Raw genomic sequence first — 27,678 nt, forward strand, 5'->3', positions numbered from 1 at the left:
ATATTTATAGATCACAAGAGGAAGGGTGTGAGGAATTCTGTATCAGATTATGATTGAGGATTTTGTTTTAATAATATGTTTATGAAAATGTAAATATATTACGTCGGGAGGTCGTGGGTTCGATTTCAACCCGAAACAATTATTTGTACACAAAAAAATCGGGTCTGGTTGAACTTTGTGTCCGTTGTTTGTATGTTTGTAAAAGTCCCCGCGGCACAAGAGCAATTCTTAGTGCGGGTGTTGTATTTTAAAAACAATAAAAAAATCTTTGACCTCTTTCTATAACAGAATCATAACTTTTAATTTTCGCGTTGCATGGCTTATTGTAAAGTTAAATATGGGAATTAACGTAAGTATAGCATTTCAGGAAAAGATTTTAAAATAATAGCAGAATAGATTCAGAAGGTATAGATTCATAGTGTGACTTTAGGCAGGTGTTTCAATTTCAAAGCTGATAATAATGTAGTAGTTTTCAGTGAATTTTGCGTAACCATTGTAGTGTCAAGTATTAAAAATTTCTTTGTTTTTTGTTATCCCTCTACTCGATAATTAATCAAAGCTTCCTTTGGAAACAGTGGGACGTTACTGAGTGAAATGTATCGTTATAGTTATGTACTTAGCATACCAATTATAATTTCCAGATTTTATCTAATCTATACTAGTTTAATTTCAAAACGGAAATACCTACTAAAACTTTATCTGTATCGTACTTCCATTCCATCAATTTTAAACACATTCAATCGAAATAAAATAATATAATTAATTTGAATCCGGAGTCCGGGCCTGTGTCGCCCATGTATCTCCGACATCCGCCAGGGAGGTATTCAATTTGTCACAACTGTCAAAATAATGGAAACTGCTTAAAATAAATCGGAATCGGTTATTGACTGGCGAGTTCAGCTTTACCGATTTTAGATTGAGTTTTGAATATACGGAGTGTTTTTGAGTTGTTATTTTGTTTAATTTTAATGAAAATTAATGTAACTGTATTATTTTAAGTATTAAAGGCTTATGGCCTGAAGATAATTAAGTAAATAGGTATGGGATAGGAAAGGATACAGGAAATATAATGTAATTTGTTTTTGTTGTGGACTTTCGCTTTTGTTTTTTCTATTAAATCCTACATATACATATACGCCTTTTACCCATAGTGGTAGGCTGAGACCACAGAATGCCAATTGATACGATTTTTACAAACCTTCCCTTGCCTTATTAACATCCTTACGTCTTGTCATATAAGACCGCCGTTTTTATTAAATGTTAGGCAAAAATTTTGTATATTGATTATGTTGTTTCCAGAAGCAAGTTTGTACTAACTTAGTTAACTTTAAAAATAAAAATTAACAAAAAGTAAATCTGTTTGGTAGACTAGAATAGAGACGTAATTCTTTTCAAAGATTCGGTAGTCCGAGCAAAAAACTCTTCATTTTTATTTATTTTATCAATAACTAAAGAAAACCGAGCTATATTTACTATAATTCATACAAAAATGAACCTTAAGGTAAGGAGTTTAAGGTTCAAGTGAAATGCAAATATAACTTTGTCGATTTATAAGAATTTGATTAATAGTTCAAGCGGACGGTAGCCGTGATTTTTTTTTCGTTTTAAATTTCGAACGTCCGGTGACTGGCCACCTTTGTATTCGATTCATTTATCAAAAGTTCCAAAGGATCAAATCGATTCGAAATTTTAATATCGATATTATTGTTCGATTCTGCTTCGAGTCGATTTCTTTTTTTATTAATGAATGGGATTAGGGGTATAGGAATGTATGAATGGACGGTCTTAGGTTCATGTTGAGAAGCCAAATAATTTTAGAATTCTTTCGTTTGAGATTAGTTAGTCTTGTAGGCAAATAATTCAGGTTTTGAGCTAAACTTTGAAGAATACAGAAAAAGCAATAGGAATTGATACTGTCAATCGTTAGTGTTCATAATTTTATTTTATTTTTAGGCAGGCAGTGGCTAAGCTGCGGTTATAGGTGCATTCAAGGACCAAATACGACCCGATTGTACTTTAACCCGAGCCTGCTACAATTGCCCCTGAAAAAATCTCGTCTGATGAAATCAAATGTGTCTACAGAGCTGAGAAATCTAAAAAAGACTTGATTGAAAGATCTGATTCCTAAGTAAGCAGAGCTTGTACCACGGTAACCGGGTAACTGATAAACATACTTACCTGTGTATGTAATTCTCAAAACATAAATTTACAGACCGGGTTAGAACAGATACTCGTGCTCATCACACAAATATGTCCAGGGTGATATTCAAATCAGATGCTTTTAGAAAGCTTCTTTTAAACAATCTATCCATGGATAGATAGATCTATCTATAGATAGATAATTGACGTCAATATGGCAGCCACTAAACAACAGTTAGTAGTAAATAATCCCTAACATCCGGTGGTGTATCGGCCACCAATATCGATCGATCACTGTATCTTCTTTAAGATAAAAATGATTAGTCTCGCCTACAGATCGTGATGCTGGATATTGTAGTGATAGACGTGATCGGTGGAAGCTGATCAGGTTGTTGCCACTGCGCATATTGATACAGGGTGTTGGTGAAATGGAGAACAGTAAAATTTGAAAAAAAGCGGACTTAGTAAAGGAGATTTTCACCAATTCATTAAAAAAAGTAGGTCAGTAAAATGTTGAGTAGTTGAAGCTATAAACCATTTATTTTTATCCATACATATTTTATGTCTAAGTTACAATTATTTCTTTCGGGCTTTTCTATAGACTTCTTGTATTTATGCCGTGCTAACAAGCCTGTCTTACTATAATACTTTTATTAAATGTAAAATTGTTAGATAAAAGGGACGATTTCAACCCGTTCCTTATATTTAGTCACTTTAGAAATAACTACAAGCAAAACATAATAGAAAACATATTATGCAACCCTACGTTTTGTGTGCCACCTGAAATCTAACATTATTGCATTACTTTGCCAATAGCCCAAAACCAAACCAACCATTTTATTCTTCTACTTACTCAACACAATTTTATTTTATTTTGTTCTTGTTGATTTTATATACAATCAAGAGTTTTCATTCATTTACAATATAAAGCATTTTTTCTCTCACTTAAACAAACTGAAACACCCTGTACCACGTACCGCATGGCACTAAGATCTGAGTCCAGCGATACTGTCTCAGTGATAGATAATCTTTGAAATCGAACAACGTTCGACGGCTGCACAACGCTTAATACCACCTTTATTTATTGAGGCTTTACTCAAGAATTATACCTACTTATACGTATTTAAAAGCTCTTGTTTTAAAACCGATTTAAAACAGGAGGACATTTTGAACGCGACCATATTTTTTTAAATATTGCGTTACTTAGGAAATTTTAAACTGAATTTCTTATCACTGTGGTAGCTGAAGAAGATTACGAAATACATCTTCGTTTTGAGCTTATGTAGCCAGCCCTGACATGTGTTAAAATAAGCAAGTAAAAATGGCACTCACGAAACTTTGTTTACAGTTGTTTTTTTACTATAACTAACATTGCAGTAATTAAAAGCTTTACATGACTTTTACTGACTTATGATGAACTCGTGTTACATAGAACTACAGTTTTCTTCTAAAATAATATCATGTTTAAGCTTTTTTACTAATTACGGAGTATCAAACCTAAAAATTCAGACATCATCAGTGTGATAATCTCATACCTTATAGTAAAAAATTACCCAAGTCCAACAGTAGAACTGAATTATTAATTACCTATTATTAGTATTACCTTCTATATGACTATTAATAGTCTACCACAAGGCACTACAAAGGTGCCGCTGCCAAAAAATCCTAACATTTCAATCCGAAACCAATCAACACCAAATAACAAATAGCAATACATATATTTACGTCAAAACTTCAATACAAGCAAAATATCAAAAATCAGCATACATACAAAATGTTTGTCGCGATTTTAACGCCTATTTTTCTAAATCAAGGCTTCAAGGGACAGAGTTCTTAATACCAACTTAGCATAAACGTACAAAAAAGAAAATCACAAGCGAATTTCGACTCTATTTTCTAGTGCATAAGAGTATGTGGTTATTTTTTCGTGTGTATAGATAATGGTGTTGTCTTTTAAGGTGTGTCGTCCATCACAATCGATTTGTACCGATGCGGTCGAAGCGACAAAAAATAAGTTAGGCACCGTTCAATCAATATAATGACTTAATTTAACATTGACAATAAAATATCGCGGCTCTATTGTATGCTGAGTGAAGTAGGGTGGGTGGACTAGTTGTCGGCTGATGAGTTAAACTTGAAATTAAAGAAGTTTTATAGAAAATACTTGTTATAGAACAATATAATAGTTTGAAAGGATCATAGCAAAGGTTTTCGCAGGTATTTGCTTACTTCCGTGAGTAAAATATGTATGTGCAGTTGTATGCTGTGTACCTAAGACTAAAATAGTTACTATAAAACAAAAAACAACAAAAATTAATATCACATACTGCATTTTATTGCAGACTGAGTTGAGACAATAGAGATTTTTTAAAAGTTGGTTGTTATTTACAGATAAAAATCTTAAAGCTTTAACGATTCAAGTGTTGGGTAATTTAAAGAATGATTTTTACTGTGACATTTTTTTTCGTATTTCATATTGTTACATTCAGATATTCAAGCATTTTACTCTTTCCAAAATAGACTTTGTCCAGACATTATGTAACTTCTGAAAGTCTTTAAAATGTTATTGAGGGTAAATCCTTTTTTGAAATATGAAATAACCAAACAACCGACAACCGTATCTTCCACCCTATTTAAAATTCATTCAAACCACAATCCAGATGGACTAGTATAAGCCGACAATACTGATCGACTCCCATAAAGCATCGTATTGAGATATCCGTCACTCGCGAGACAATGGGTTCGATTCCCGCCTGATGCCCGACAGATGACACGATTACTTCGTGATGTATCCATAATTTGATTTATTAGGCTTTTGGACTGTTCAAATTCTTCTTGGTATTTCAAAATGTTATATGATACTAAAATAACCCATACAATAGGAGGCGAGCCTATTGCTGTAGTAGGGACTAAACTCCGGGCTACTATTGAGAATATTCCAATGCAAATAAGAAAAGCTCAAGAACAACTTTGCCTGTCATGAGAATCGAACTTAAGACCTTGTGATTAGCAGTCGTAAATACTGGTGCTTAAACCATAGAAACAGTTTATTCCGCAAGAAAAATTATGAATTTGAAATTTCTTCTTTAATATATTAACTCTCCATATCTGTACTATATAAAATACTGGTATAGAAATCACTTTTCAAAATGCTAATACACACTCCATTTGTTGTTCTTGGGTTGTACTCAATATCACAAATACAAAACATGACGAAACACGGAATAGAACCCCACACCTCCCGTCATTATGTGACAATCAGCAAATGATTCACCACCGCTAATACCTGATGACTATTGGTGGAGACTATCTAGGTAACAGACTTGCCAGAATTGAGTGGGGAGATATTATGCCTAATATTAAGTTTGTTTGGTTGATATCAGAATACATAAGTAAATTATATTCCTTTTTTTCCTTTAAGACAACTCCTGCACTAAAAATTGCTCTTGTGTTGCGGGAACTTTTACAAACATACAAACAACGGATACAAAGGACAACCAGACCCGAAACAACTATTTGTGGATCGCATAAAGAATTGATCCGTGTGGGAATCGAACCCACGACCTCCCGGTGCAGTGGTAGCTGTGTCGCGACCTTAATTACTGCGCCCTAGAGGCAGTCTTAAGTTCTAGTCATACAAATTTTAAAACTCTTAATACGCTCTTTAACACTATTTTACCAAAGCAGGTTCCCATAGGTCTCGAACTTATAAGTCTTAATTTCTCCGTATTGACGTGGCGTGAATAAATATTAGCTATAAATATTAAATTAACTAATATGAACATGGTCAATGAGGTCTTTAAGTTGTTTTTAAGTAAACTGCGGTAAATTTTGCAAGTGTATTGCAGTAAATGCAGGCAAGACTTTTTAGAAGAGTTTTGACAAATATCATAGGCATTAAAAGTAAATATTTTGCAATACATTCTATGAGCTTATTCTTTGGTATTCAGCATTGCAACTGGAGGACTTCCATTAACGTAAGTGACTCTCAGTTCGATGTGCAGACGTTTTTTGTCTGTCGACGTGATTGATAAAGAAATGCTAGGGATACGACACTTTTTATTACCAACTTAACTTCTACTATCAATTCAAAGAAAACTAGACCTTACCCCACTACAATAAGGCATATGTAGCACACCAAATTTAAGTTTGCTTAAAACCAATCCGCCCTTAACAATTTTTCGAATACAGTTCTTTTAGATGCTCTTCGATTAGACGATGTTTATCCGAATATGTGCTTTATGTAGTCGTAATAAGGTGTTATGTTTTGTTTTGTTAGTGGTATTGTTAAGTTGGTTGATGAACTGCCATGGGCTTGTAAGGAAATTGTTTGCAAGTATTTTGTGGATAATTACGAGAAAAAGAAATGCACTATAGATCAATTGTTTTGTATTGTGGATGGGGAATCGTTTGAAATGTTTTACGATGAATAAGCAACGTGTTATAATATTTTTTATAACTGTGACCATTATTTAAAATACCTCAACATTATCAAAATCGTAATTAAGTGTACCCTACGAACTGCCTTTTTTTTTTAAAGTCGGTTAAAAATTAATATACCTACCTACGTCCACACAATCTGTTCCAACTCCAAGCGGATTAAAGGAATAAGTACTGAAGAATATATCAAAAACATTGAAGAGTATCGGTTTTCTTACATTCCTTTCATTAAAATTCTCCGTATTAGTACTTTTAATATTTATGGCACAATTATTCGATCTACGTATCCATTACTTGATCTTAGAACCAATCATCTCGATACACTTCGAAATATTGGTAGATTTAAAAACTCTAATCCACATATGCCCAAGAACGGCACAGAGATTTCTTCCCGAATAATCTTCAATAGAACTGATACCGATTATAAAACTCTTTTGTATCTCAAACAAAACGGACATTACAATAGAAATCTTTTTTTTTACTTACAAATGTCAAACGACAAAAAAACGTGGGAGTCGTAAACAGGTATCGATACTGACTTTAGTCGATTTTTTTCACCGCATCGATTTTTTCATTAGACATTTTGTTCGAATCGAGTCATATGTGAAATCGTTGCGTGGAATTATTCGATCGGGAGGATTTAAAAAGGTTTTTTTTAGTTTTGTGTCATTGCTTTAGGCGGTGCTTTAAGTTTAGTACCGATATGTAAACAATTTGTGAACCGCTTTGGTAGATAGCGTCACCTGTGACATTTGGATGGATTTTCTCATAGTATAACATTATAGAAAAATACTTATGAAATTGTGGAAAATAACGGTAAGAGTCAAGAGATTTGTATCTCAAAGTCTACAGTTTTATTTGAACCATAGTCAGACAACTTACTAACGAGCCTTGTCTGCAAGGTTTGCGGCTGGCAGAGGAATAGAACATTTAGATCAACTGTGGCCCGTTACTACAGTTAATTTATTTCGAAAATATAAGGAACTAGCTGACCCGTGCGGCTCCGCTCGCGTGAATGATTTTTTTTTACTAATACAAAACTTAATTATTCCTTAACAACAAAATATGCTTTTCTTTTCACGAAAAATATTCTCAAAATTATTTATATCTCATATAACTCGCGCTAAAGCATATCCGCCATTAAAACTGTTTCCATGACAACGGAATTTTGTTAATTTAATGTCATTATAATATTGATTATTCGCGACTTCGGTGGCGAAACCTGAATTTTCCCGGGAAATGCGTCATTTTCCCGGGGTAAAAAGTAACCTATGTCCTTTCTCGGGTATCAAAGTATCTCCACACCAAATTTCATGCAAATTGGTTCAGTAGTTTAGGCGTGATTGAGTAGCAGACAGACAGACAGACAGAGTTACTTTCGCATTTATAATATTAGTATGGATTAATACTGAGTCTCTACTAAGTTGTCGGACAATAATAAAAATAAAGCGCTTGAAGTATCCTCAACTATTTAATATCACACAAAAAAATGATACAGATTAATTTCATATGCAAATACAAGTATTTTATCATAACCTGTAGACATTTGGCAAAGTATAGTGTTACAAAAATTCAGAATCTCTCATAAATAAACCATACGATGACAACCATTAGATTCAGATCCGAGATATATCAAAATGAAATCCATATTTTCAATTTTATTAAAATAAATGTTGATATTATAAGCTCTTTATATTTAATTCAAAGATTTATCTCTTTTACCGAGTAGCGTCAAAATGTAATTATTTACGACAACCACGTATATTACATAAATCTTGAATGTCAATATAATAAATCATTGAAACATAAGTGACGTCATGTTTGCGACAAATTGCCATAATTCTTTTTTGTATGTAATGACGCATGAGAATATAGTCATGGACATAAGTGGGCATCGAAAAATGCTGTAATTGATGAATTACATGACAGATTGTATGGAGCCAATGAGACCTTAAATGAGGACCATGTAATGGCCATGTATGTATGGATGAGCTCGGTACAAAATTTACATGGTATCTCCAACTTTAAAAGTTGTAAATCTTCTCTCTCATTTGAGATAAATAATAATTATGAATTATGTGTTTTTGAAGTGCAGAAATGTATCAATTGGGTCCTATTATTCCATTAAACCTTATAAGCCGTATTAAAGAAGAGCTTATAAAATTTTTAAGTGAATTATTAACCGAGTACTATTCAGAAATATGCAACTTGTGACCTAGGAAGCCGCCTTTAAATCTTATATAGAATCGTTTAAAAAGTATGTAGGAAGAGGTTTTAGCTGACTGCGAAACAACAGCATCCAAAATGCGGCATTCTCAAGGCTTCCCAAATGAACTACTCGATATAATACAAGAAAACGAATAAAACAGAAATAATCAATATTCTTATATCTCAATTCGTTGTAAGATGAGTAGCGTCCATTATCAGAGTCATTTCATTGTGGACGATGAAAAAATGACGTAAAATCAATATTGTATGCAATCGTCTGTGATGGGCAAAGCTATAAAAGTTCAATCTCGGAAGCCGCAGGCTTATTCTGGATAAACGGCTTACAAATCGAGAAGGTGATTGTGACTTAGAATCTATAGAATTTATTGCTGGTTTTATGTTATTTAAGTATATTGCTGTAGTTTCCTTTTCCTGATTTCTTTGAATTGCTTTAAAAATATTTGTGTTTCGATATGGGAGAGATGAACATTATTTTTTTGGCCTTTCCTAACTTTAAATGTTTTACTATGGGGCATAAGAGTTAATACTTGTTGGTTGACTTGAAACGAGAATAACTGCGCTATACATGAGAGTACAGTGCGACAGCTACTTTAGTAGGGTCTACGGGCTAAAGATTTTTTCCAGTTGAAGAAATATAAAAATAACCTCAAATCAAAGCTTTTTCCCACAGTTTTCTTCTGGTAACAGAATAGTGGCACCGCCGCAGTGGCGGCACAAGCGGCGGCGCGGCGGCGATGCGCACGCGCTCTTTAATTTGTAAATTGAGCCGCCGCCAACGCCATCTATTAGAGGAATTGACTACTACGCTACTGTGTACGGCTTCCTTTACGTAATTATGTTCAAAGTTGATTTGTTTTATGTTTTTCATTGATGTTTTGTGTATGATTGTTTTTGTTGATTATGAAGAAACAAATATGACACAGGTGATACGGATTATAAATCTTTAAGTTGACTTAAAAAAGGCAGGAAATGTATTATCACAGAAATTGATGTCATCCATTCTTTTGTATTATTAATACAAATATCAGTATCTCACATAAGTATTTTCGGCTTGTAGCCGTAGTTGCCACATTTTTGCTCACTTTTGTTATTTAAAAAAAATAGGTAAATGGGTTATTAGTGACATTGATAACTTTGTTTCACCACAAACGTCAATATTTTTACAATTTTCATTTAATAGCGTTGAAAACAACTTTATAATTTGTTCCAGTAATCTACACTTAAGAATTAACCCTACTACTACTAACCTATTTTTACACGTAAAATTATAACGATAGCAGGTCATAATTGTAGCAAATCGACTCCATAAACTCCACTTCATTGGATTGCAAAGATATACCGATTATAATTAGATTTATTGAGTGTAATTACGATTGTAACGAGAATCGATGCGGTGCCTTTGATGGATGCCGAATGAATCGATTTTATGTTGTTTAAACGTAGTCATTCATTGGACTGTAATTGGCAGAATCAGCTGAGCTTTTGTTTGAAAAACGTCTTTAAATGTTCGTCTAAAAGTGCTGTATTAAGTGTTGATAAATTAACTGTTATTTTAAGCAAATAAATATTTTGCTATTGTTTTATGGTTGCCTTTTGTTTCTGTGTCTTTTTTTGTATTTTATTTTATGAAATTGAAAAGATCTTCAATATGTTAATGATTTGATTTTCGCAATGCTTATGCTATGCTTTTAGTGGTTGAAAAAGTCCAAAAGTTTATTTTTGGTAACGATTTTCGTAGATACTAAGTAGCCTTTCGTAAAACACCTTTTTTCACTGACTCAAAATCTCATCACACTCACTCAACATTTTTTTTTGAAAATTACCATGTTAACAAACTTACATGTAACATTATAGAGTAGCAATAGGAGGCTTAATTCCATAGTTAACCATTCCTCAACCTCAGCAGAAATCACAACAAAAATTAACAAATCGAATATTCGTATTGCATATCATTACAATCAAATCAGTGTATTATTACCTCTATAATCGACATAACACCCCATTACCAAACAGTCTTAACACACAAAAAAACTACAATCAAATCTAAGCTTAAGAATCGTCAACACAAAATTGCTTTTCAATCGCCTTGCTAAAAAAATCAAAAGACTTTTTGAATGGGATTTATAAATCTAAAAGTTGGAAAAGGATAGGGATATACTTTTTCATGTGTGTGAAAGAGAAAGTGAATCGTAACACCGGTAGCCGGCTTGGCAATTATAGTGATCTTGGTTTGAAGGTAATTTTCTTGCATTTCTACAGTGGTCCTAATTAGATAGTTTTAGTAATCGAATCCTATGCGGTGGTCTGGTGTCATTATTTTGATTATTTCTACTGCAATCCGCTAATAGAGAATGGGATTGTGGACCTTCTGATTTTATTTTATTTGTTGTTTTTCTGTTTGTTGTTTATCAGTTGTGATGTTTACGTCAAAACTTCCATGCAAATGTTTTGATCATGAAAACATTGTAATACAGTCAAATACGAGTCTAGTAATTTCAGAATCGTTGTATCACAAAAACTCAGGCTTTAATGTTATTCATTCTAATTTTACTTGTAAAAGATGCAGTACTTTGTTAAGCCATTTAAACCTAACCCACTATTCTAAGTGTCTACTAATTCGACTTTAATTAATTGATAATTTTATTTTGATTCTACATTGAGTGCAAGTTTTTTTGGACATAAATACAAACTTTGTATATTCTGGAAATCAAACTAAAGCCATCTAAATCTGCAGTTACCTACTCTACCAACACAAACATCCAAGCTACGCTAACTATATAAGCTTTAAAATATGGGTAGTTACACAGAAAAAAAGTAATTACAGTTTCAAAAGAAATTTTCAAAAAATCGTGACATCCCAGTGTCAACAACCTCGGCTTCAACCCTAAAGTCAAAAAAGCCCAAGCCGTCGGAGGTCACGCAAACAAATCTCCCATCTAAAACAATACCACGACCGACACTTAAGATCAAGCCGATACCGGGCTTTATTTTAATTTATGTCTTATTAGCTTATAGCTGCGTCTTGTGATGTGGCTTTGCCTGCTATATTTTTATTAATAGTAGCTTCTATCCTTTCCTATGATGTAAATTTATCAGCTTGCAAAATTTTATCAAAATCGGCGCAATTGTTTTTTGGTGAAAGACAGACAAACAGAGATACTCGCTATCATATACAAGTTTGGTGTTAATCATGTCAAATTTATCCTAATTGGTAAGTCGTTTTGATGTGAATGAAAAACTGCGAAACAAATACACTTTCACTTTTAAAACATTGACAAATTTCCTGATGTCTGGGTTAGTTTGCAAAAAGGACCCAAAATCTCGGGAATAAACCTATCACCCTCAAAATTTTATCTAAAACAATTCAGCCGTTTTCAATCAAAGTAAAAACAAACAAACACACATTTACATCTATTCCTGTAGTTTATTTCAAATTTTCTGAGAATTTATTAATCGGCTAATATGAATTCCGTGTGTGTTTTATACGTTGTAAGGAATCTGATATGTTTTGTGTTTATCGTTTAATGATGGATGGACTGTGATTTTATTAGCTTTGGAGTATTTTAGAGATTTCTTGTGAACTGCCCGACAATAGGATATTTGGGAGATAGTGTTTTTTTAGTCTAGGTAAGCCGTGGTGCTCTGGTTATGTGCGGCTTGGGTTAAAACAAAGTTACGTTTGTCTCCGGCTTACAAGCATCGTAGTGCAAAATTTCTAAAATATTTGATGAAGTATGTGAGTAACGCATTACTTAGGAAAATTTGAATAGACTTGATTATTTTGCCTATTGAACCTAAATAAAAACCCAAATTATTATATTACTAAACAATTATGGCTTAATATAAGTTAAGTTCTTAAGTTCTTGTTGCCGATTTCGTAGAAATCATACTCGTGCTACAAATATGATGCTGACAATTATTTTTCGTGTTAATATACGTAGGTATGTGATTAAAACTTTCCATTTTTTTTTACAATTATTATTATGATAGCCAAGAGACAGTAAGAATAAAGCATTTAAAAATGATTTCACACCAATTTTTCAACCGAAAAAAAAACAAACCTTTGTACTAAAAATAACATACAACAATTAAAAAACAATCCAGCAATTTCTCTTCAAACAGATACCTCAAAGAATTTCTCTAAATATTTATTGAAGTTTTAAACAATTTTTTGGAAATATTTTAAATGGCTACACCATTTTTCTGTTCTGAGACCGCCTCTTAAGACAGTGTCCACTCATTTGTCAAACTGCATGGATATTTATTTATAACAGACCCTCCACAACTAAGAAATACCTGAATAAATACAAACATATATACCGTCTTAAAATCACACCAACAACCTTATTTTGTGCACAATAAGAGTGGTAATTGCTTGACAGATAAAAATTGGAACGCAAAAAGATGTCAATAAATTGGTAACTTATTCATTTGACAAAGTTTAAAGTTCCATTTTTTTAATTTTCTTTGACTTTTATTTACATGTATAGAAAGGCGGAATTTTATTAGTATTTGTTAGTAAAGTCGTATATTTAATATTGTATAGTAAAATGTAAATAAATTTAAAATCTATACGCGGGTCGTTACCGGGCCACTGTTTTCGAGTGTTAATAGATTACAACCTTTTTTTATATTTATGGCTTCATTCTTTATGGGTCATTAGTCGTTTTAAATGTTTTTTAATCTGTTCACTAATTTGTGGGCTGATTTGTTACAGATAAAATGTTCGGATTAAAATTTGAATTAATGTTAATTATTTTGCGAAAAGGTTTTGTTGATCGAAAAATAAGGTTCCTTTTAATAATTTTTTTGTTAAATCATAATTATTGTTCCCCATTATATTTTATTTATAGTAAGCATACTTACTCAAACTGAAGGTCTAATTTATTTTTGAAACAAATAAATTATCTCGTCATTACATTACAACTATTAAATAAATATCAAAAAGAATAACTTTTATATTTTTACATTAATATGAACATACCACACGCAAATCCATTACCAATAAAACATATTATTATAAAAAGACAAAAAAAGAAAACAAAATAAAAAATTCAAAGCTCCCTCTTCCTAATCTAAATTCAATATCAAAAAACAAGTGTAAAATTGACACATTTGAATTTAAATTTCGAATTCGATTGACGCGTTCCAAACATGGCCGAATGAGCACCGCGCGTTCGTCCGGAAAATATATTTAAAAATATTTATTAGCAATTTTCTATTACCGCTACATAATTTTTGTATGATCCTTATTTCAAGGGATTAAGGTTTATTTTTGTAATAAATTTAAGTTTTACAAGTGTATTTGAAAGTTGGTAAGTTCGATTCGTTCGGTAGCAAAGTTTGACCAATTGGAAAGATCGAATCTTTAAAATACATTCCAATGAAACAATGCGGCTTACAAATAATAAATAGAAAAAGTAATCTTCGGATATATTGATGATTAAAAAAAATAAGATGTTGACTACTGCCCGCGACTTTGTCCGCGTGAAAAGATTTGGCTCAGCCAGGAATCGAGCTTAAGACCTTGTCATCGGTATTATACCCTGTCATCCAGACTACAGAGTCAGTCTCATGACTGCCTCCGTGGCGCAGTGGTTTGCCGTCGACACGCGGCTACCATTGCGTCGGGAGGTCGTGGGTTCGATTCCCACACGGAACAATTATTTGTGCGATCCACAAAATAATAGTTGTCTGGGGTCTGGTTGTACTTTGTGTCTGTTGCTTGTATGTTTGTAAAAGTCCCCGCGACACGAGAGCAATTCTTATAGCGGAAGCTGCCTTTAAAAAAATTAAGAAGATATTAATTTCAAATTTACGAATAAGGTCATATTATCCTAATCTAACTTCAATTTTCTTAAATCACGTTTTAATCACATTATCTCTCTTAAAAATGGTCAAAAACAAATCGTAACCCAAAAAAGCAACCCTTTCTTCGAATCGTAACTCAAAACCCATACATCAACCCTAGGTTAAGCACGTAGCAATTTTCAATGCTCTTTCCTAGAGTTGAACCTTCTGAGAAGTGAATGAACTATCCACGACTAAAGATAGTTTACATCTTGATGCCAATGTCACGTACACACGGATTTACTCAGGTTTTATGTGTTATTATTACTTTGTGCTTTGTTTTAAATATTTGTTGGAAGCTGACCCGGTAATTTTGATAATAATTTTATATGCTGTCAAAATGGCGGAATTTAATGGAAATAATTTCAGTTTGTTTTGGGATAAAAACGATGCGAATAATCTTACATACTTTTGTCATGATATTGAGTCGCCCATAGCCAGTTGTGATCACCGATCTGTGGGTTAAGCAACCCTTGTCGCGGTCATTCCATAGATGGGTGACCGCATAGTGGTATTTGAACTGAGCGTATCCATGCTTCAGAAAAAGTCGGTCCCGGTTGTTGTCAATTAAGATAACAGACGTTAAGCCACGTTAAAGGCCTACGGGCGGCTTGAACAACTTTGACACTAGGTTGATCACTAACCATACTATAAGAAGAAGTTAAATATGATATTATTAGAAATATGACAAGATGTATGGAAGTGAATGAGGTAAGAGAAGTTTGTAAGGATCGTACCAAGTGGCGTTCTTTGGTCTCTGCCTACCCCTATGTATAAATAGAAATCATCAGCCTTTCTTCCAACTATGTTGGAGTCGGCTATCAGTCTCACCGAATGCAGCTGAATGCTAATATTTTACATGGAGCCACTGCCTATCGGACCTCCACAACCCAGTTATCTGGGTTAATAATAAAAATAACATGCTCTAAATCTTTGACTAGCGTGGAGTCAAGATCTTTCCCTCGTTCCAGGAGGAGTCTCTCTCCACTTAATTGAAGGTCTCAATGCTTCGGGAGGACCTCGTTGCCCAGAAGTGGGACAGTTATGGGTTAAATGTATTTGAAAGCAACAGAAAAAAATCGTGGCCGTCTATTTTTGTTTCGATTTGATAGAGACTTAAGTATACATTTTTTTTGCTTCTCAGTGGAGACTTTAAGTTAATTAGTAGATTCATATAATGAAATCGAACTCCAAACTTATTTATTAAGTTCTACCACTTATTAAGTTACAACTACTTTACAGCAACCGGGTATCAAACTTTGATCATTACATCTTACTGTATACAAGCGTGCACGAGATGAAGACGTGTGCATTTGCGACAAGTTATTAGTTATACCCCGGCGTTGCTCGCTAGTTCTTTGAAACACCCACGCAGGTAGGATAGAGAAGTGACATATTAATGTCAGTGATATTGTACTACTGGATGAGCTCTTCATATGGCAGTAGTATTTGTTTATAACTGCAGATTTTTATAATAGGCACACTATGTATAGGCAATGGTTCATAATCTTATTAGTTGCACAGCGCGGCTCTGCTTGCGTACTAACTTTTATTCTGAATAGCGACTTCTACCGTGGGTCTTAGTTTTTTGTTCCCCACCTATTAGTCATAGCGTACTGTTATCCATACTAATATTATAAATGCGAAGGTAACTCTGTCTGTCTGTCTGTCTGCTACTCAATCACGTCTAAACTACTAAACCAATTTGCATGAAATTTGGTATGGAGATATTTTGATACCCCAGAAAGGACATAGGCTACTTTTTACCCCGGGAAAATGACGCATTTCCCGGGAAAATTCAAAAAATTCAACGAAGTCGCGAAAAATCAATATTATAATGACATTGAATTTACAAAATTCCGTTGTCATGGCAACTGTTTTGATGGCGGATATGCCTTAGCGCGACTTCGTTATACTAAGAGATATTAATAATTTTGATAATATTTTTCGTGAAAAAAAAGCATATTTTATATCATCACGCTACGACAAATAGGAGCAGAGTAACAGTAAAAAGTGTTACAAAAACATGGTGAATTCTGACCCATTCTCTCTTATGTGACGCAAGCGAAGTTGCGCGGGTCAGCTAGTATTATTATAAGCCTGTAGCCTTCTTTAAAAGTACCTATGGAAGACATACAATATTTTTCATTTCAAACCCGCCGTTACTGCGATTAATATTGTGTTTCTCATAGCAAGATTTGTATAACATATTGCTTTTTTTTGTTATAAACATACAAATATGGTCGTGTTTAACGGTGCCATAACAATGCATAAATAAATAAATAAATATTACTTTAACAAACATGTGTTGTATCCTAATCTTGTAATTAGCAACTACAATAATGGTGATGCACTTTTGTTGTGAAGTGATCATAATAAAGTGGTTCATCGTTGTTGCCACTTCCATAAACAACTAAGTCTTTACAACACAGTCTGTGGTCGCTATTCGTGTGGTCAAGCAGCTCGCTCTTTATCCTTTGTCTATGGTTTATGTGCGCTATTAGTCCTACAGCCATTGTGTACCATTGATACGTGTTTGAGGTATTTATAATAGAAATATAGTTACTAAGAGAGCAAAAATTTGCAATAAAATTAATTAATTTATATACTTATTACAGTTCCATTGCTGGGCTAAGGTCTCCTACCAGAATAAAGAAGGTGATCTGAAACGTCAGGCATTCTAATCTAAAATGCGTGATTTCGTAAATTCCCGTATTTAGGATTAGGTCTTAAGTACTCTCATGCTTAGTTTGTTTCTTTTTGACGATCTTTCGCCGTTTATACGAGTAATAGTAAATCAAACGAACACATAACTGCATGAAGTCACTAGGTTTGATAACTTATTAATATGTGGAAGGCAAAAAGAAAGATTGGCAGACTTTTTCGCTATATGACAATAGACAGGTGCATAATCTATATGTATTACGGCATAAACAATTTTGATAGCTAAATACCTACATAAAATCGGCCCTTTTGCCAATTGGGATAAGCAGAGTATAGATATCAAAGCTACTATCCTAAATACTCATAAGAGCCTAAAAACGATTCTTTAAACCCGAATCACCAATTGCCTGGAGACGGCTAAGACAGTTCACACGTCCTCAATACATCACAAAACGGAATCAAAAACATCAACAGTATACAAATTAAATACAAAACTACAAATAAAATTTAATTACAACATTATTCAGTCAATGCGCATAAAAACCGGCCAAAATCGGAAACGCATTGGAGACATCGGTTAAAGAGGAATTTTGTTTTTTTCAATAACAACCAGCGGGTCGACCATTTATATCGAGACTTGACAACAAAAAATAGGGACACCCAATGCTTTAACTGAAGAAGACATACATTAACCGAGCAATAATTATAATTCAAAGTGGACATTACTGTTTGTGACCGGTTTAAGTTGTGAGTGCAAGCGGGAGAGATTTTGGCAGCGATTTTGGTGGTAAATGTTTAAATTGTATTGGAACAGTAAAGTGATCGTTTTCGTAATTTATTATTATTATTTTTGTAAAGTGTATTTTTTCTCAGCTTAAAGCTGGTTTTTAACTGCATCTACGGGTGGGTACCAAGTAGATGCAGCGTGTGTGAGTTTAAGTGTGTAGTGTGTTTGTTATTATTATTATTATTTATTTATTATTATTAAAACAGTGTTTCTTACATGAAACTTATACTTATGGTCCACAAAACTGTTTGAACAGTTTGTCTGTGGACACGGTCGAGTCTCATTTAATTATAGCAGTACTTAAGATGTACATATATGTATATATTGTATAAGAGCTTTGATTATATATTATAAGTTTATGTATTATAATGTATTTATATTGTATGTATAAGAGTAATATTATATGGTTCAGTAGCTTGTGTTTTATACATGTATATTTGTATGTATGTTTATAGATATTTATAAACTACTAAGTAGATACTTTTTTAATTTTTTAGAAAACTTATTTTTATTTCTTTATGGCTTTCGTTAGGAAAATACGTAGTAATCATCATTCTTCAAATAAAAAATAGTTGTTTTTACTTCTCCAAAATCTAAATTAGAACAGTTAGTAATATTAAATTTTAGATCGAGTGTGGGACTATAGAATAAAAGTTTTCTTAACATTTTAAGTCGTCAAAAAACTTCAATAATTACTATTCTGCTTTGTATAAAAAAATATATAAAAAAAAATATTTGTATTAAGGACAAGGTTCGTATTATAAATATTAGCTTATACGGCCACCAATATTTATAATACGGTGGAATTTTTTATTCCGTCATTCGCTCACACCTTAGCCCATCCCCCGAAGGTCATTTAGGCAACAAACTGACGATTATTGCCTGAATACGATATTGATGTTGTATTCGGTAATTTGTATTTTGCAATTTATTTTTAAAAGTGCCTTAAAACTTAAAGTTATTGTCGGACATAAGTTAAACGTGGTGGACGGTACTTTTATGTGATTTTTGTGATAATCTGTGTTGTAGTGGCCATGTTTTACTATAATTGTGTTTATAGCTTAATTTGATTGTTTTTGTAAAGCTATATTTGATTGGAAACATAATGAAGAGAGAGATAGAAGCTTATTGCGAAATCAAATCATTTATTCATTTAGGTCAAATATTGACACTTATGATAGTCGTTACAATTACTGAATCTACCACTAGCTCGGAAAGGGGGTAGAGCCTTATTAGAAGAGCTAGTTGGATATAGTTATCCAAATAGAAAAACTTGGTCACCCATTTGTAGAATGACCGAGTCAAACAGTGCTTAACTGATGAATACAACTGGCTATAATTAATTATTAATAGAAATAATAATATAATATACGTCTTTTTTACAACATTACCCCTCTGTTAATACTTGAAAGAGTAGACAGGGTTGTATGATATACAGTCAAGTGGTAAGTCTTCCGTCGCACGTGACAAAACTAACTGCAATAGAAAATATTCTAAAGGAAATTTTAAATACCCAAAATTTATTCGACCTGGAGGCGCCCATAGCTCTGGCTCAGGCGCTCACCGGTCGGTAAACGATCTGTGGGTTAAACAACCATTGACGCGGTCATTCCATAGATGGGTGACCGCATAGTGGTATTTGAACTGAGCGTCTCCGTGCTTCGGAGGGCACGTAAAAAATCGGTCCCGGTTGTTGTCTACTAAGATAACAGTCGTTTAGCCACGTCAAAGGCTTCTCGGACGGCTTGAACAACTTTGACACTAGGTTGACCACAACGACAAACAAACAAACAAACATTGGACCTGGGAATCAAACACGGGACCATAGTCAGTATCTATATATCCAATTACGATAGAACATCCAAACTTTTTAACAGTCAAATAAAAATAAGTACATCTCGGGACGCGTTAATATAAAGAAGAGTGGAATTATAGCGGGTCGCCATTTAAAAGTTTGATTGAGATGAACAACTTTTGATTGTATACCGAAGATTCGGATAAAAACAACTTATAAATAGTGGACTTCCTTCCATTCCGGAATGGAGAGTGGGGGTGTGTTGTGTTTTTATTGTAGCGATTTGTAGGTGCTTATTTCTTGTCAGTCATAGGTCTTTTTAAGAACGAACGAAGATCATACTAAATAATATTCCTGTATCTAATGATGATTTCTTATCTATATTACCAATTACTAATATTTAAAAATGTTTCCTATGTTTTTGTAAGTCCATAGACTTATTAAAAATAACCTATGCGTGTAGTCCTGCCCGCTGATTTATTTATTTCCTAAGTTATAATATAAAAATATTTAACGTTATAATTGCAAAGTATTTTAAGTGTTTAGCCAGGATTTAGTTAGTTATTCTTTCATTTTTACGGCTTCTTGTACCATCGGCAAATAAGCGATCGACCATCTTTGCAACTGTCCGAGCCATAATATGATATGATTAATCCTTAACATTTCACTGGCCGGGCTTTTATCTGTATGTGCCTTAGCTATTCAAGCTTTATTAAATATTACTTTCACTAACTTCAAAATCAAAATCAAATCATTTAGGTATTCATTTAGGTTAAATTCTGTCACCTATGATAGTCAATGATACAGAGAGTGAATTTACCGCCAGTTCGGAAGGTAGCGCCAATTCAATAATGATAATATATCAATCTTTAGGTGACTAGAACACCTACATATTTGTCTACTAAAAAGAGAAAAACAACAGCTAATATTTCTAAGACAAGAAGTAACTGTAGTACAAAAGTGAACGTGTCGTCTATTGAAGCGTAGTGCACACGAGGGGAATCTGCTCCAGCCACTGAATTATTCCATACTTCGGATCAACCACCGAACTCCGCCAAAGGATATTACATTAAAAACTTAAAATAAGTTGTATCTGTACTGTGTCGTGGGAGTGTGGGGTTTCAGGAGATCTGAAATGTGTCTGAAGATTGCTTGCGTCTGTAATTTTTCATAATATCAGTCTTGTTAAGTTGAGTCCAAATGTATAGTGTCAGCAGCAGTGTAGAAAGTCAAGCAGTGTCAATTCTTATTTAATAGTTTTGTATTTTTATGTGTATTTTTATTTATTCATCCTTAAAACTCTTTTTACAGATAAGACTCATGCTGTACTTTGAATTTTCGATATCATGGCAGGGAAAAATAATAACCAATAATTGTAACTCTAGACAAGGTATATTTACATCCATTTCAAAGCCTTTGACACCAAACTAAATTTTACAAATAACTTTAAGAAGAAAAATCCAATAGATTATTTAACCGAATTTTGGACCGCTTGATTTCCTATCTAATAAACTACTTTCCTTTCTTGACACTGTATAATAATTATAATGCCTGTCATCTTTTTTCACTTCGCTTTAATAAAACAATGCTCTAGAAATTTCCCCAAAAGTCATAATTTTCTCTCCAACAGCGGCACATGTAAATGGTATAAACGTGTTGGTACGTCTCGACAAAGTTAGATTGGCATCGAACGAACTCTGACAGATATGTCGTAAAAACGCGACGACTAATCGCTGCGACTTGCGATTTGTCTTTTGAACAAAACTTTTTATTTTTATACAATGCTTTATGGTGATTGGAGTAGGGAAACGTTTGTAGGATTAGTTAGTTTTGTTAAGGGATTTTTTACCCTCGATTTCTTGACAAAAGAAAAAAATAATTCTGGACTGTCCCACTATTGGGAATGGAAATGTTTTCCTTCACTGTTAAAGCAAACAAATGCAACACACCTATTTTGTTTGTTTTATTATCTAGATAGATATAGCCTAGAAAACCTTGTATTCCCGATAGTTCTTTAAAAAGCCCTTGAAGAGATGCAAAGACTATCTACACTTCACCAGAGTACACTGACGGACATACATTTTATCATCATAGAAAACGGCCAATTAGTAATAGTAGATCTATCCATACTAATATTATAAATGCGAAAGTAACTCTGTCTGTCTGTCTGTCTGTCTGTCTGTCTGTCTGTCTGCTACTCAATCACGCCTAAACTACTCAACCAATTTGCATGAAATTTGGTATGGAGATATTTTGATACCCGAGAAAGGACATAGGCTACTTTTTATCCCGGGAAAATGACGCATTTCCCGGGAAAATTCAGGTGGCGAACGAAGTCGCGAATAATCAATATTATAATGACAATAAATAACAAATTTCCGTTGTCATGGCAACTGTTTTAATGGCGGATATGGCTTAGCGCGACTTCGTTATATTAAGAGATATAAATAATTTTAAGAATATTTTTCGTGAAAAAAAAGTATATTTTATAACATCACGCTAAGACCAATAGGAGCAGAGTAACAGTAAAAAAGTGTTATAAAAACGTGGAAAATTCTCACCCATTCTCTCTTATGTGACGCAAGCGAAGTTGCGCGGGTCAGCTAGTTGACTATATTTTAGCCTAAACTTTGCTCCTGCTATCACAATGTTTTTACACAAATTAATATCAAAATCACTTCTAAAGCCATTGGATCAAACTCGAATCTTTCATTTTAATAAATATTAAAAGTGAAGAACTCTAGCGCCTTCAAAACATCACAGTCTATAATATAATTGAATCAACAAATAACCGATCAGGGGAACAAAATTAATTGACCGTTTAACGATTCCCCTTAATATCAAGTTTGTCGTCAAATTTCTAAGCTTCCGAATTAATTACTGACTCAATTTTTCGATTAGAGATGCAAAGATTAAGTTTGAAGAGGCGATGTGTTTGAAGCCGTCTAAGTTTAGATTAAGATATTCTACCTAATACGTTATTTTTACGGTTATAATAGTACAAATGGAAAATAAGCGAACATTTTTGATATCTCAAAAATTGTGACGTCCAATACGGTTAGTTAACAAGTTCTTTGTGAAAAGCTGTTGTAGTCTTTAATAATCGACATAGAGATAAGTCATGTTGGAAAAATTAATGCACAATTTGGTGTCTATCTTGATACATTTCAAATCATGACCTAATTAAATAGATTTTTTACTATGGACAACTTTACCTTCGTCCATGATTCTTGTAATTATTAAGATAATCAAATAGAACTGTGTCGTTTGCTACTCAGAAACTATATCATTTATTACAAAATCATCATCTTTTTCGAGACAACGAAACCTAGATAAAAGTTTTCTCGTATCTTATCATCAGTGATATAAGTTCGTAAGAAGTGTTTAATAGAACCTACAATAAGAAACAGTCACATCTACCCTTCATAATCTTTGAACACCTTGCCTTAATTTTATTTGACGTTTTGACAGCTCCGCTCATCCGTTAAACAGAGAGGTACATATCGACAAACACTTAAGTGTGAGCGAGACAACAACAAACTTCGATCGGGATTAAGTTATCAGCAGGTACATTTAAGTATTAATGGAATATCTGTCAAAGAAATATACTGTAGCGATAAATATAATTTAAATATAAAAGATTTTTACTGTTTATGGAGTCATAAAGTATTGAAATCTGCTTAAAAGTAACAGTTTTATTATGTCACAAGACGATATGTTGCGGTTGTTGAAGTAGTTGTCGTGAGTGGTCGTGGGTTCGACACCCATACTAATCAAATTACTATTTTTGTACCGTGTATAATATATACTTTATGCATATATTTAAGTGTATATACTTTTTAAGTGTGAAACGCTCCATACTATAGTCTTAGTACCTACCTACTTGTATTATTAAAATTTATTCACATCTTTTGGAAGTCTAGATTATCAAAAATAAGTTTTAGGAAGTCAAGATTTTGTCCCGTTTAATTTTTAAATGTATTTGGCAAGCCATACTTATTTTTATACCTGACATTAACTGTAACTCTATACAATTATAGTAATAATTAAAATAGAATCGAACTTTCATTTACTTACTAATCCATAACAAGAAAAATCTAACCTCAACCTTTTAATTTTCTATTCCATAACTAATACATATACAAAGGACATATCCCTTAATCAAGCATCTACATGACTATTCAAAAACCCCATAAAAATTACATCAACCGGGCACCAAACATTACGCCACATCCTTATCAACCCTAAATTGCTCAACAAACTGTCCAAACCGTCTGACTAACTAAAAAAACAGACTCAATTAGTAATAATACTATCCGTGCGATGATCGCTCCGACCATAATTGACTGCATGATCCTATATTCATACCAATGACTTTGGTCATCAATACCTAATGCAAACAAAAACGTTATAACTAACACCCAACTGCCAAAGAAAACTCAACTTTATTGCTATAGCATAAGGTTCAAATTTTAATTGTTGGTAGTTGGTGTTTTAAGGTAGTGATACATGAGATGTGTAAAGTCTTAATTATTAAATACGTTTGACATCCGTTCACGCAATACCGTGTCAATGACATTAGTGTAACGACACCCTTAGATGAGTTTTGATGCTGTTTTGTTTTCGTATGGAGGTTTTGGGAAATTTTGAGTAAAATTGGAGGGTAATGAAGGAGGGGATAGAGGAAGAAGGAGACTATAAGGGAAGAAGAAAAGAAAAATAAAACCTAGTGATTTATTGTATTTTGGTAATATCTTTGCTATGCATAAATATTTTTCTAAAACGGTTAATAGACTTGAACTTTATAAATATGTATTAAGTACTATCAAATTTTTTATAAGTCTAGAATGAATTTTATTTCACTATAATAATAACTTTACTTTTCTAATTTAAATGACATTGCTGTTAGTCCAAATCAAGAGTTTTTTTTTTAACCACATATAAGTTATAACTAACTAAACATTTACAAAACTTTATGTATCAAATAAAAATACAAAAAGCACTTATTTTATCAAGACAGTTTGATACATCAAACTCAAAACAAAAAACCTCAAATCCTCCATTGACCACGAATTATGACAGATTAATTAATGTCCATATAAATACATATAATAAATCACCTTTAGTGAACACAATGACGACTCGATGTGTTGTGGCCAAACAAAAACTCTTCAATAAGACGGTACTAATGTTTGTCAAGAGAATGAGCCGTGGACTCTTTTATAAAGGAAATATTTTTTCGAAAGGCTTGTTTGTATCATACTTTAGAGTTTTTGTAAGTTTAGTATGACTTATTTTTGATAACAATGTCCACCTCTGATATCTATTGCGGCCAGTTGCTTATTGGTCATCTGTGCAGGATTTATGTTTAGTGTCTAAGTCTATGAACAATACACAGCTGGTACACTCTCTATTCCATCGCTCCGGTCAATTGTGCAGAATTTTGTTTGTAGTGTCCAAGTGTGCGCACAATACATAGGTACACTCTCTAATTTTTCCCTCTCATAGCCTGGTGGAATAGATAAGTGCAATACCGGAAGGACATGCCCAGAATAAGTTGTATGTCCCTACAGCAATTTATCCAGGTAGTTTATAGCAAAGACACATGAGCTATAAAAATTGGGCAGTCAAGTTGGTGCCAAATAAATCTTTTTTGAACACAATATACATTGATAATAAACAAGCAGATGCAAGAACCAATTTGACATCAATAACGCCATTTTCCACAACTATCGATTGTCGACTATCGCTTAGCTGTCTACAAATATCAGGGCGCCTAGAGGCCATAGGAATCAATTTTGAAGTACATTTTAAATGTCAATCTCTCGATACTCGATGGTACCGACTGTAGAAAATATTACAAGCCCCTTCAAGATATTTTCCTTGTTCATCAAACAAAGTAACAAAATGCATAACAAGCTTGTGTTGTAGCTGATCCGTCGAGTGTGAGAATTAATGGGCAGTTAATTAAAACAAGCGCCTGTTTAATTAATTCTTAATTACACTGGTATGTATCAATTATTTCCAATCATAAAGTGTATTACAATTGATTGTTTTGATGTGTAGTTGTTTTGTTCCCAGCGTCGCGGCGTTTTATGTCACTGCAGGCATTTTGACACTTTAACTGTGTAAAAATTTTTCCATTTAAATTGGCCATCTTTTTAAGTATTTGAAGGCATAATACTCGTCAAAGTTAGCATAGGAAATTTAATGCTGTCTACAAAATTCAGAACCTAATGTACCCCTGAACGAAGTTTTCCTTCGGGAAGGTTACTTCTAACGGTAACGTGTCAATGCTGATCACGACTCGCTTTGATTTTTGGTTGAAATATTTTTATGTTGTTTTTATTCTGAATAATATCTTGTACTTTAGTAAAGGGAAATACATAGACAAATACTTAACATACCTGCATTTGTAAAAATCAACCTCTTAGACACTAAAATACTATTTTGGCTACACACTTATTACCTGAGAAGTGATTAAGTACTTGTGGAGGAACGAGGTGATCATGTTCCTCCAACACAAAGGGAGGATCCTCCGACCAGGCGAGGTGATCATGCCTGGTGGGCCTAGGCTGCCCGACTGTTGTAGTCGGGAACTTGTATATATAGTCAGTTGCAGTGCAAACTTCGATAGCGCGATCTAGGACTTGTGACGTCAGTCACACTGCGCGTGGTGGTTGGTTGCGCGCTGGTCCCGGTAGATGTCGCTGTATGTAGCGAGCCGCTACATCACTCCCCCTCAGACCGTAGGTCGATCTTCTCTTCATGTCAGTCAGTCTCTCCAGTGCCATGCATTGATGAGTTCCAGTGAGTCGGAACTCGAATTCCGCTAGTCCCAGTGAGTCGGAACTGTATGCCGCTAGTCCCAGTGAGTCGGAACTGTATGCCGCAAGTCCCAGTGAGTCGGAACTGTATGCCGCTAACTCCAGTGAGTCGGAGAGGTGCGGTGTCGGTGTGCGGTGTGCGGTGAAGTGTCCCCAGTGAGTCGGGGCGAGGTGCTTGTTGTCTGCGGTGAGTCGAGACGAAGCGTTGCGGTGCCCTGGGTGCGTCAGAGTAGCGTGACGATGATGCCCAGGTTGGATGCCGCTGAGGCCGTAGGGTGTGCCAGTCATGTGCGTGAGCGACATGTTCGTGGAGTGCCCTGGTGTGGCCGAAGATGCTGCTGTAGGAGTGAGGAGTGATGAGGGTGTGAAGGTTTGCTGCTGCTGGTCTGATCTTCGTGAAGGCTGCTTTCAATCACGTCGGGGTCACCACTGTGGAGGAACGAGGTGATCATGTTCCTCCAGCACAAAGGGAGGATCCTCCGACCAGGCGAGGTGATCGTGCCTGGTGGGCCTAGGCTGCCCGACTGTTGTAGTCGGGAACTTGTATATATAGTCAGTTGCAGTGCAAACTTCGATAGCGCGATCTAGGACTCGTGACGTCAGTCGCACTGCGCGTGGTGGTTGGTTGCGCGCTGGTCCCGGTAGATGTCGCTGTATGTAGCGAGCCGCTACATACTATTTATAGACTGTCAACAATAGAGTAGCGACTGAAAACTTTAAATTAAAAGTAATCAGCGCCCTTAGCGTGCCCTATAGGAACAAATTTTTCAAACAAATTTTAACCGTCATAAAGTCAATACTTAATAATATGGACCGAATCAAGAAAAAAGGGCTACTTGTAAATATAAACAAACAACATGACTCAAATACTCCACAGTCTCACCTTATTCCAAATCAAAAACTCAAAGTACTGTGTTCAAAAAAGTTATTATTTGTTAGTAGCAAAC

The 27,678-nt window shown here is 34.0% G+C and overlaps 1 protein-coding gene across 1 annotated transcript; it reads right to left on the bottom strand.

Moving 5' to 3' along the window:
- Nucleotides 1–19,278: 19,278 nt before the first annotated feature.
- On the bottom strand, nucleotides 19,279–27,292 carry LOC142981647 (uncharacterized). The gene is made up of 2 exons (XM_076127685.1): nucleotides 26,393–27,292; nucleotides 19,279–19,308 (listed from the first exon to the last, which is right to left on the bottom strand). Exon 1 carries the CDS (start codon nucleotides 27,032–27,034, stop codon nucleotides 26,567–26,569), a length of 468 nt encoding a protein of 155 aa, XP_075983800.1. The 5' UTR covers nucleotides 27,035–27,292; the 3' UTR covers nucleotides 19,279–19,308; nucleotides 26,393–26,566.
- Nucleotides 27,293–27,678: the final 386 nt, after the last annotated feature.

This window comes from Anticarsia gemmatalis, chromosome 20 (genome assembly GCF_050436995.1).
Source record: "Anticarsia gemmatalis isolate Benzon Research Colony breed Stoneville strain chromosome 20, ilAntGemm2 primary, whole genome shotgun sequence".
NCBI lineage: Eukaryota > Metazoa > Arthropoda > Insecta > Lepidoptera > Erebidae > Anticarsia > Anticarsia gemmatalis.